At 34.8% G+C, this 12,949-nt stretch overlaps 2 protein-coding genes across 7 annotated transcripts in view; one reads left to right on the forward strand and one right to left on the reverse strand.

The window, feature by feature from the left end:
- Positions 1-2,598, reverse strand: part of GCS2beta (glucosidase 2 subunit beta) — a 20,934-nt gene extending 18,336 nt beyond the window's left edge. Inside the window, exon 1 of one of the 2 annotated variants that reach the window (XM_069825226.1) lies at positions 2,303-2,598. In XM_069825226.1, coding sequence (XP_069681327.1) covers positions 2,303-2,441 — 139 coding nt within the window. In that variant the 5' untranslated portion in view covers positions 2,442-2,598. The remainder of the gene's footprint in view (positions 1-2,302) is intronic. The other variant, XM_069825225.1, reaches the window with a different exon arrangement.
- Positions 2,599-3,169: 571 nt separating this feature from the next.
- The window catches only part of Gp210 (nucleoporin 210), a 76,788-nt gene continuing 67,008 nt past the window's right edge, over positions 3,170-12,949 (forward strand). For 2 of the 5 annotated variants that reach the window (XM_069825235.1, XM_069825238.1), the window contains exons 1-3: positions 3,294-3,471; positions 6,401-6,672; positions 11,357-11,577. In XM_069825235.1, coding sequence (XP_069681336.1) covers positions 3,305-3,471; positions 6,401-6,672; positions 11,357-11,577 — 660 coding nt within the window. In that variant the 5' untranslated portion in view covers positions 3,294-3,304. The other 3 variants (XM_069825237.1, XM_069825240.1, XM_069825239.1) reach the window with 3 other exon arrangements.

Here is a 12,949-nt window from a genome sequence, read left to right on the forward strand (position 1 = left end):
TAGGCATCTTTAGAAGAAGTGACTCTTATTTCTCAACAAAATATCATGAATTTTATGAAAATGCTGATGAATATCCCAGTGCCTCGGTTATTTGTTCACAAGATAAGATATCTATGAAACCTCTTAAACTGCTGAGACCTCCTCTAGAAACAGAAAAGTTTGAAGAAACAGTACATTATTTTTCTTCAAATTCGATGGGCTCAACCTCGATGAAGATAATTTATTTGATCAAATTTATTACTTGAAGACATAGACTATGTGACAAGGGAAAATGACAGAGTGGAATGAAGAAAATGCCACTTTTTGCTCAAAATTGAGTGGAATTAATTTTTTTTTTCTGAGAAAATGATTCCTTCTGCACTATTCCAGAAGCTGGGTCAAGAGAGTGTCTTCAATGAACATGATGTGGACAGACATTCCAAAAATCCAAAATGAGTTTAGAAACTGTTCGTGCCAACTTCAACATGACCTGTCAGAAATTTTCTGAAAAATTAGAATCTAGAGAAGATGTGCTTAAAAAATTGACTCTTCCAAAGAAAAGAACAACAGTACTTTAGTATATGTAATAGAATGAGTACCAGTACTTTAATTCTTTAAATTGTGTAACAACAATATAAGTGAACGGCAATCTAACAAAAATGTTAAAAGTTTTTTTTATATGTCGATTCAGTCCCCAAAAATTGTGAAAAAAATCTGGTAATCTTATCCTAAGGACTCCAATAATCATCCCAAAGGACATTGCACAATAAGTTTAAGGCTGCAGTGCTAGCCGTCAGGTCCTCCTCCAAAATATATATATTAGAATGGATCCATATCAGATGTTATGAGCAAATGGATCACCACTTAAATTTAAATCATGACTTAATTAGAGCTATGTCGAAATACGACCTCCTTTGACAATAATCTCTATCTCTACTTGCATTAACAATGATTTCTGCCCCCAAACACCCACTGCCTAGAAATTTACACCTAAACCTCTTGAGCAAATGTTATTACCATGTGTCATAATAGCTGAATGGTTAACGTATCCGCCCCTAGTTCCCGAGGATGATGGTTCGAGTCTACCTCTGGTAATTCATTTATAATAAACATCTGCAATTAAATGTACGTTGTGTACAAGAATAACTGAAGATACGAGAGAATTGGAGAGAAGGAAGATAGATGAGAGAGGCAAACAGAGACATCCAATAATTAAATTTTTAATCTAATATCTTTCGGTTCTAATGTCCGATGTGGTCAATACAGCGGTGAGACTCAATTCATTACTACATAGCTACAACAGGTGATTCTCTGGAAAGTATTTGGTACCGGAAAGTAAAACCATGTGCTTAGTACTCTTGTACTAATATTGGTAGTATTAAACTGTCGAAGAAAAATAGTGTCTCCTTTGATCAAGCATTTCTGTAGATTTACTATTATTATACAGGCTAATTACATATTATTAGAATTTAGGACCCTAATTACATGACATGTAGAACATCCACCGGCCACTGAACGAATATTGCACACTTCTGTCATTGCCAATGTGGCGCTCGCTATAAACCAATTTGCAGTACTTTTATCACAACCACAATCTTACTGCACCATATATAGAGAATTATTACTACATTAGCACATTTAGTATAGCACGAAACACGTAAAATGTAATTGTTATGAAAGTCGCCATTGCTTCTTCAAATCAGTAGTATTAGTATGATCCACTTCCACTAGATAGGAACCGGTACGATTGGCAGAGCCGGCAATACATGAAAACGAAATGATACAAAGTGTGAGGAAAGTTACTATAGGTGTGTAGTATTATGTGACAAGTTAGGTTAGGTTTGATTACGTGTGTATTATGCGACAGGTTAGGTTAGGTTTGATTAGGTGTGTAGTATTATGAGAAAGGTTAGGTAAGGTTTGATTAGGTGTGTATAAGTAAGGTACGTATTTAAGGTGGGTAGGGTGGGCTTACAGCTCTCCCAGTGATCACATCAATTATCTACTAAATACTTTCAATCCAAGGCGTTTTGAAGGTATATTATCAAGTTCTTGTGGTCGGGACATAAGTGACATTCACCCATGACGACAGTAGAGTACAAATTTTACAATATATATCATAAACTTTTAATTCGGTTGTTCGGTATCACGTAATATTTACAATTATTGTGAAATTTACAGAGAATATTGGTTAGAAATAGTATTTCAAAACTCGTCCAGTGCATTAATGATCTCTTCAACTAATATCACGCCTACTTTTAATTGTGCATAATAAAGGCATGTCACCTAAAACGCTACAGCAAGCTTTTCGAGAAAAACTTACTTGAAATAGAAACGCCACGAGGTCGAAGAATTTCTGATGATCTGCTTAAATGCAACTCTATAAGTATAAATGTAAATAAATGCAAATACATTTTCCGACAGCCAAAAACCACGGTTCTGTTAGATTGTGATCCTCTCATATAGCTAGTACACTCTACGCCTTGTTAGCCACCACTCTACGCTATGAATCCCACAAAATGATCGCGTGTACCCCTCTTTCCACAGTACTGTGCTCTTCCCAACTCGTTGCATGCGTGTATACCAAAGACGTGTTTAGTGTACCCCTAGATCATATATGTAACAGATAACTCATCGCTATGTTAAAATCGGCAGCACTTTGAAGAGAACAACAGCCAGGATCGCCGTAAACGAACACGAGATGGCAGTACAATCGCTAATGCAATTCAAATGGGAATTATGACGTGACTCCTTATGTAATAACTAGATGGCAGCGTAGTAAACCTGATAGAAGTTGTTATCGTCAAAGCCTTATATGATCTAGGGTGTATTCCCACTCTCATTCGATATATCGTACTTATTCCCCCCCCCCCTTCTCCAAGACTGTCACTAAAGCTCTTCATGCCTTTGCTGCAGCAAAATGAGGGTCGAAAAAAAAAAACGCAATTAGGTCAGCTGACTGCAAAATGGTGGACAATTAATATTGGCTTCTATTACTGCAGTAATAAATTTAACCCTAAAAGAACCGAACATGTTAAATAGTTTCGACTTCCATGATAATGGCATGGAATTATTATTACTAGACGATTTTAACAATAATAAACGTTACAAAAGACCAAAACACGCATTCCGCCATGATGGATCGTGCAGCAAACTCGTAAGCGAAGTTTTTGATTTGCTGCATGGTTGCTACAGCGCTGCTGCAGCGACAGTGAAGCAAATGTAATAAAAGAACGGTCTTGCTGCAGCGCTTTACGTCTTGATTAAAAAAAAAAACGGACGGATACTCAGTGAGCTGTATGTGTGTGGTACGTACTGTACGATTATGGCGGGTAGTTGGAAAGTCGTTGAAATAATTACTGTTATTTTAGTTATAATATCTGTAAATGCTCAAAATTCAAAATTAAACGTTCCCAGAGTTCTTTTACCTTTATTCAAAGATTTCTGCACAAATTTTACTTTAGAAGTTTCCGATGGCGGATGCTATAGATGGTGAGTGTGAACACTTGGAAGGTTATGTTTGGTTTTTTTTTTATGAATTACCGTAAACCTTGTAATAGTTTCATTGATTTATGGAGATGCTAATTGTATTTGGTAAAATTATTTTTTTATCATTCTTGTATAGCCTACACACTTTTAACACTTATATAGGCACTGATGAACTGTTAACACAGTGAAGTCGTTATTTATTAATTTAAATACCGGCAACTTAATAGTTCATCAGTAATTATTATTATTATTATTATTATTATTATTATTATTATTATTATTTGTACTCTGTCGGAAGAATATGAATAATTTACAATTTGAAAACTGTTATATCACGTTTTTCTATTTACTGGATGAGTTACTTACTGTAAATCTCTATTCATTGTATATAAAGTACAGTAATTATACATTTTAACGGTGCTACGTATAGCCTACACTTGGGTAGGCTACGAATTGAATCTTCGATTCTCTACACATCGTAGATGTAATGGTATCAGATTTGTGTTGCGTTATTTCACGATGAAATGGAACATAAGGAATAACTAACTTTAAAAATATGGGTGAATCTCTCAAATGTTGCATATTTCCATCCTCAAACATCGTAAAACTGAAAAATATTCTAAAAAGATTTGAAAAAATTCGATGAACTTATTTTAAGACCTTCCTTCCTTTTCCTTCCTTCCTTCCTTTCTTTAAAAATAGTGGTCACATACCTTATTGAGTTTAAATACTAGTTTTTGCCCCTAAAGTTTTGAGGTCCAGGAGGCTGACAAACTACTGGTATTGTTGTACCAATATATATATATATATATAGACATATGCTTTATGGCATAGAATAAAGAACATGACCAATTCTTACGTTTAACATATAAAATGCAAATATGAAATATGTACAGAATTAATACCCTAATAACAATAACATATTATACAATGCAATATGTTTACCATTTAATAGTATTAAAATATGTACACACTACTGTGAAATGTCAGGAATTCATCTACAGAATAGAAAGTGTGAGATATTAAGTATTTTTTTTTTTTTTTTTTTAGTTTTACCTTAAATAATGCTTGGTTTTGGTTCCGATTCTTATTGTCTTCAGGAAAACTATTGAACATTTTTATCGCCATGTAACATATGCCCCTTTGATCGCATGATAAATTTGATGATGGCGTATGAAAATCATTCTTTCTTCAGGTATTCATACTATGTATGACTGAATTAGTTGGAAAATTTTCTTTATTACATAAGAGGAAATTTATTAAGGAGTAGGCTATATGTACTGATTTGTTAAGATCAGAATTTCTAATTTAAAAAAAATAACCATGTAGTGTGGGTCCCTATCACCACGGCATAGCGCGTCCTCAGGTTGCGGATAGAGGAGATGGCCTCCAGATATGGAGGATAGCTGCGAATATATTGAATAAGCAGTCATGGACGGCCGTTAAGGGTGGTCCTCCAGCTTGGTGGTTGGGCGAAGGGCTAACAAACCAATCACCGTAAAAAACAGCTTGTTACGAAACCTAACAATAAGCCTTGGAATGGGACTGATTCTCTGGCACTACCACAGCAAAGGAATAAGGTTATAAGATTTGGTACATGACAGACGTTTGAGATGGGCAGGGCATGTAGCACGTATGGACAATCCAGAAATGCATATAGAGTGTTAATTGGGAGGCTGCAGGGAAAAAGACTTTTGGGGAGGCCGAGACGTAGATGGGAGGATAATATTAAAATGGATTTGAGGGAGGTGGGATATGATGGTAGAGACTGGATTGATCTTGCTCAGGATAGGGACCAATGGCGGGCTTATGTGAGGGTGTCAATGAACCTCCGGGTTCCTTAAAAGCCAGTAAGTAATCTACACGATTCTCTAGCCTTTGCTCCAACTATTATTGTAATGGCTCTTTTTTGTAATAAGAATATATTTTTAGTATCTGCAGAATTTCCCCAAAATATTATTCCGTAGGACAATGGAATGAAAATAGGCAAAATATATCTAGTCCATGTATCACAGTTTCTTGCACAGGATAGGGACCGCTGGCGGGCTTATGTGAGGGCGGCAATGAACCTTCGGGTTCCTTAAAAGCCATTTGTAAGTAAGTAAGTAAGTATCACAGTTCGGTGGCTAATTATTTCTCATAAGTTAATTTTTTTTTTATTATATTATATACAAATCTGTGAGCACAATAATGTGCCTTGATTAATAGTCAAGTATAAATGAAATCGCATCAAAGCATAATTATAAATAATTACTTATCTCATAAAATTATCACATAAACAATTAAATTAAAAACTTATATCACTAATCAAAATTTATTTCTAGTAGGCCATCAAAACTTATCTAATTGTATTTCAAAATCACAATGTTTTTATTTTAAGTTTTGATGGTGTACTAGAAATAAATTTTGATTATTCATACAACTTATCGGACCTAACATGTTTATTAAATTTATATCACTAAGATTAAAAGTCATCAATATCATAAAAAAGACCTGTCGATCAGCCAACCAGAAATTCGTTTCCAAAAAACATTCTTGTCTAATTGAAATAGTTCCTTGGGACATTTATTATATACCTTATAAGATATAAATTCATAAGTCTATATTGATTTTGTTAATCTTAATTTAGGTATATTACATAGATATTGTTGTTTCGTATTGTAAGTATGTACATGTTTTCGAAATGAAAAAGGATTAATATTATCTTTCAGAAATAATAATATTTCGAAAAGATACATACCAGTTAAGGTCATGACCCTTTCACGTATAAAAATGGGCTTACAGTGGTCATCAAGAGAAGAATAATATGGCTTGCATGCCAAATTATATTCATAATTAATAATAGTTATAGTTAATAGCCTATATATACACAGTACACAATTGCTTGATAAATGCTGTAAGTATGTGTAATCTACTTTATTTTTTTTTGCAGGACTACTTCACGCATTGATCTTATTCGCTTAATACCACCAGAAAATGATGATTTTAGTGATTGTTCATCTAGCGTTGTCGTTTCTGCCATTTCAAAAGAACGAATGCGCAACACAGCAATAGTTTTTGCAGAAGAGAAGAATTCGGGGCTTATATTGAGATGTGATGTCATTGTAGACGTTATCAGTTCTCTTAACTTGGTAACAACGACAAGGGAACTTTTTATGGAAGAAGCACCAGAAGCTTTTGAAGTTAGAGCTTATGATGATCAAGGTAAGATGAATAATTAACAACTGAAATTATTAGAGCTTGTATAGGTCACCACATCAAAGTCCAGTGCCTAGACGTTTGGCAATGAAGCCGTTATTTGTCTTCTTATACTCCAATATACATTGCACCAAGGTCTGTTCTTTCTCGGAAGCTGCACATCTTTTAAGGTGTTCCATATTCATTTCTTCATTGGTGTTGTATGAGACAGTAATCACAGTCATATAAATCTTGTTTTCTATCTCTATGTGCGTGCTGTTCATTGAGAAAAGTGTGATGTTAAAAGTGAAAACAATTATTGGTGTGTAATAATATGAATGCCATTTGAAAAGTAACTCAGCCAGTTAACCATTAAACAAAAGTACAGTAAAGCAAGTGGCATTATAAAATCATTATTTATTTCTTTGTATATTACCTGAGCACTTTTTCTTAAGCTCTCTTTGAGTGGGCTTGCAGTGAGTGGAGAGGTTCACTTCTTCCTGATTTGCTGCATTATTGCCAACATGAGAAAACGAAGCAAATAGTACTATATGAGGACCGTTTTTGCAAAACTTGCTAATTGCAAAATTTGCAAAATTGAGATTTTGATGGATTCATTAACATAAGGCAGGCCTCTACATGATGTTCAAAGCATCTTAGTAAAATTGGGTTATTTCTCTTCATTGTAGTTTGTCAAAGTGTGATCGTTTTTTCAAAACTTGCTTCTCCTATAAGTAAGGAGATACAGCAAAACTTGCTTACTATAGTGTTTTGTCTCTCCTGTAAAATTTAATTTTTTCGGTTAGCAAGTTTTGCAAAAACTGTCCTCTATTGTACTGTATTTGAAATTTACGTAAAACATAGATGAATAATTCTAACACATTTGATAAGGTATTATACATTTCAAATTGCTTAATAAATATAAACAACATTTATAGGGGCCTATATTAATGTATTACATACACATACACACAGGGTGATTCACGAGGATTTACCGTCACTTACAGAGCTTATTTCCCAAGACATTCTGAGCAAAAAATGTCATATAAACATTTGTCCTAATCTCAATATTTTCAGAGTTACATTAATTTGAAGTTGTTAGTAAAATACCTTTTTTCTCTTAGTTTTAAGGGTAAAAAAATATTATAAATAGAGAATGAACTATTCAGAAGTATAATTTCTTCAATTGGCTAGTGTTTTGAAGCTAAAAATATGTTCTTAATTGCAAATAAAGATTTCAGGTATAACTCCCTGTAAAGTTGATTTGAATAATTTCGAAAACAGAAAACCACAATTTAAGTCACACGGAGTTAGTGTGCACTCGAAGTTGGTTGCTTGACGGTTGTCAGCCCACTTTGAGGTCTGTGGATATAGAGGGAAAAATTGGATCGGTGTCGGTTAGAGTTCCCGAGTAGCTCAGTGGTAGAGCGTTGGTACGTTAAACCAAAGGTCCCGGGTTCGATACCCGGCTCCGGAACAATTTTTCCCTCGAAATTATTCATGTTCTTAATTGCTTTGTACAGATTTTGTTTTCAGATTTTAAACTAAAAATTACATAATTCTTATGCACTTACCAGAAAAATTGTTACAAATCATACGAGTTGGTTAGAGGAGTTTAAAAAGGGTGCATTAGGTACTATGGCTATTTGCGCTCTTCTCTAAAATCCTTCACAAAACAGAAACACAATACCTACAATAATCAGAATGCTTAAAAGAACTAAAAAGCATCGTCACTGTTAAAATGATGTACACAAATACAAATCATACGACTTTAGGACCTTGATTCTTTACAGATTAATTATGCATCCTAATGTACAGTCTTGAAGAATTTACAAGACTGGCGTGATTTGTAACAATTGTTGTGGTAAATGCGTAAGAAAATGTAATTTTATAGTTAAAAATAGGGGAAAAAATGAAGCAACTATGCATATTTTTTTATTTTTAGTGCATATATCCTGATTTTTAAATGCATACATACATGCATATTTCGCTATATTTTAGTGCATATGAATCTGCTCCCTACTGATAACTTTCATGGTTTTCCAAAACGCTAAATGCAGATTTATCAGCGCTTGTGACTAACAGTTGAGTATCTCTTGTCACTCATAGTTGTCCACTAGTATTTTGTTAATGACTTTTTAGTTATTTATAGTTCCTTTTGTTTTGAGAAATTTCCAGTAGTAATGTGCCTGATGGGTTCACGGTAAGCTCTGTACTAGTATGCAGTAGGCTGTAATGGAACGCTCTTGCTAGTAGTTGCAAGGATTTTAATGATAAACGATAGTGTACAAATACGGTACCGGTAATAAAATTTGGAGCTCCCTTATTTTTTAAGTTTCGCTTACAACATACTGCACACATGCTGTAAACAAGAACCCTTGTGTATATGCTTCTTGTAGACAGTCATGTGAAATTGTTGCCTACATACAGGTGAACTCCCATCAAGACTTGCTCTAAATTTTAATTCTTTATCTGTACATGTACACTTCCATCTCAATGGTAATATGATTAAAATAGCAATAATTGTTGGCATCTGGCGTGATCTTCGAGAAAATAATACTAGTGGTGAGAGGGTTAGATGAACTTCTGCTACAAAAGAGCAACTGTAGTCAGCTGTGGCAGCCATATTGATAGGCATGTACATTCGTCCATTCCATATGAATACTTTCATTTAAGTATCAGATGGACTTTTCGGAGCCTGAAGTACCATTGGCATTGGTAGAGCACTCAAGAATAAAATATTCCTTGACTGACGACACAGAATCTGAAGTTGATGAAGAAAACTAAGCTTGAGATATTCGAAATTGTCTTTACAAACACGCAATTATTCTAATATATCATAGATAGTAGAACATTTACTGTAAGTTACGTAAATAAAACGTCAATTTTTTTAAACTATACTGATAATTTAGTAAATTAATTTATTGTAGTCTATATTATTATTTAATATGAGGACCCCAGAAGCCAAGGGGTATAAGTGCATATTTAAAAAAATCTGAAATAAGTACATAAGAAGATAATTGAGGTCCACGTTTGTTTGGTGACCAAAGGTTATATGGGACAACTTTGTATGTGCTGAAATCTGCTGACCAGACACTTATTTACTGAAAAACTCTCATGTTCTCTTTGGAGCACAAAGAATAGTTGCAAATATTGTGAGATATCAACAGTAAGTAACATTCTCAAGAATTATAAATATTTTGGAGCCACATTGCATGTTCCGTAACAGGCTGCAAGAATGTCAGATGAAGGATATAATATTTGTAACTTCGCCAGATGTACGGTTTTAGCCCTTTTTATTCTGCATATGGTGCGAGTCTTGAACTGTATGCCAAATGTTCTGTTTTCAAATTCGAAATCTCGCACGCAGTACCTATGTCACATTTGCAGTGTGGTTGATGGCAGCATAGTAGTATGTAGACAGTACCAGAAAAATTTCTGTATTTTATAGATTAAACAGGTGCACAAAAACCGAAAAATATTGTATTTGTAATAAAGTCCTTGCTAAGCTTTTCCCCATTTACTGTGATTTTCAGTAATGGCACAAAATGGAAGGATGAAAAGAAGACTTTGATATGTAAATAAATAGTTAAATATGGTATATTTAAGTGGAAAGTACAGGTTAAATATAGGAATAGCCTCTCAATCTGACAGACACACAACAACTCCGTCAACAAATACAATCTTGTGGACTCTATGTCCTGCAGAATGAGGGCAGTTGTTCACACAGATGGGTTGTGGACGAGATACTAGTCTCTACTACAGGTATTTATTTATTTTTTTTATATGCTTCCGTTTTTTTTAGGAATTGAAACCACTATTATTTTTGCTTATACAGGCCAGGTCTCGCCTATTAATAGCCCACAGGTGATGGGCAATCACAGGCACAACGAAGTTTATTAACAAATGTCATTAAACATTTAAAATAAATCAATTAAAAAGGAAAATAAAACATAATTTTACTGTACTGGAGGTGAATTCTCACCTAGGACATGGAAAACAGATATCTTATTCCTATGCCACACACACTTCGTGAGGTGGACTACAATGTACATGGACAACTTTCAATAAATAAAGATCACAACAGTTTGTTTACACGTGTGAACCACTCAATAGAACTTTGCATTTCTAATGACCAAGAGTCAGCCCATTCTTTTCGCCGTTAAGTGTACATATTAATGATTAAGCATATTAGAGAGTGTATAAAGCAATACTTAAGACTTATGGGACTACTTTCTAGACCTTACACCAGAGGCAGAGCTGGGATTTGAATCTGGGTTCTCGTGGTTCATATTCAGTGACTGGCATGCTAACCACTAGCCTGTTGCAGCAACTATTTTGCAGTATGAAGTATACTAAAAACAGTACCTATATACTGATATACATTAAACACTCCACAAAAGATACAAATAAAAATTACTATTGTTAAAGTGTTAACCACTTGGTGTAGAAATGTGATTTTTATTTCCATATATTGAGAAAAAATTGTTGCAGTTATCCTAACTACATGCACCACAACTTGTCCAAGCACACGTGCTTCTGCTTACTGAACAGCGGAAGGTCTGACTTCGACAGTAGGAGTTATGGATAACAAACAGAGGCTTTCATGTCATAGAATGAGCTATAACTACACAGGGAAGATCAATGCAGGATCCCTGATAGGTCAACATGTACAATTCTGATAAAGAGAAAGCTTTATAATTTGTTTCAGGCAATGAATTTACCACTCTTGAAGGAGTTGAATTCCAGTGGAGTCTTAGTAATTGGAATGCGCATCAAGAAAGCAGCAGTAGTGGTCCTTGCAATGTTCTGCGTTTCATCACATTTCGGGATTCTCCGTATGAGACTCCACCCACTGTGCAAGCATTTGATGAAGTTGGAAAACATGGCCACATTGTTCTGTTGGAAGGAATAAAGACAGGATCCGCTAAGGTCCGTATATTATAGTTACAGCACAGTGCATGTTGAATACAACATGGTCACATTGTTCTGTTGGAAGGAATAAAGACAGGATCCGCTAAGGTCTGTATATTATAGTTACAGCACAGTGCATGTTGAATACAACATGGCCACATTGTTCTGTTGGAAGGAATAAAGACAGGATCCGCTAAGGTCTGTATATTATAGTTACAGCACAGTGCATGTTGAATACAACATGGTCACATTGTTCTGTTGGAAGGAATAAAGACAGGATCCGCTAAGGTCTGTATATTATAGTTACAGCACAGTGCATGTTGAATACAACATGGTCACATTGTTCTGTTGGAAGGAATAAAGACAGGATCTGCTAAGGTCTGTATATTATAGTTACAGCACAGTGCATGTTAAATACAACATGGCCACATTGTTCTGTTGGAAGGAATAAAGACAGGATCCGCTAAGGTCTGTATATTATAGTTACAGCACAGTGCATGTTAAATACAACATGGTCACATTGTTCTGTTGGAAGGAATAAAGACAGGATCCGCTAAGGTCTGTATATTATAGTTACAGCACAGTGCATGTTGAATACAACATGGTCACATTGTTCTGTTGGAAGGAATAAAGACAGGATCCGCTAAGGTCTGTATATTATAGTTACAGCACAGTGCATGTTGAATACAACATGGTCACATTGTTCTGTTGGAAGGAATAAAGACAGGATCTGCTAAGGTCTGTATATTATAGTTACAGCACAGTGCATGTTAAATACAACATGGTCACATTGTTCTGTTGGAAGGAATAAAGACAGGATCCGCTAAGGTCTGTATATTATAGTTACAGCACAGTGCATGTTAAATACAACATGGTCACATTGTTCTGTTGGAAGGAATAAAGACAGGATCCGCTAAGGTCTGTATATTATAGTTACAGCACAGTGCATGTTGAATACAACATGGTCACATTGTTCTGTTGGAAGGAATAAAGACAGGATCCGCTAAGGTCTGTATATTATAATTACAGCACAGTGCATGTTGAATACAACATGGCCACATTGTTCTGTTGGAAGGAATAAAGACAGGATCTGCTAAGGTCTGTATATTATAGTTACAGCACAGTGCATGTTAAATACAACATGGCCACAGTGTTCTGTTGGAAGGAATAAAGACAGGATCTGCTAAGGTCTGTATATTATAGTTACAGCACAGTGCATGTTAAATACAACATGGTCACATTGTGTTGTTTTTTCCATAATTGAGGTAAATGCAATAGTTCTGTACGACCTGAGTTCTTCGTTTGGCTTGTTTGGTTTGAGGATTGGAATTATTTTTGCCTTCAGCCAGTTTGCTGACAAGTACCATACTTTACAGTTGAGTTCCAGATA

This window comes from Periplaneta americana, chromosome 5, assembly GCF_040183065.1.
Source record: "Periplaneta americana isolate PAMFEO1 chromosome 5, P.americana_PAMFEO1_priV1, whole genome shotgun sequence".
Lineage (NCBI taxonomy): Eukaryota > Metazoa > Arthropoda > Insecta > Blattodea > Blattidae > Periplaneta > Periplaneta americana.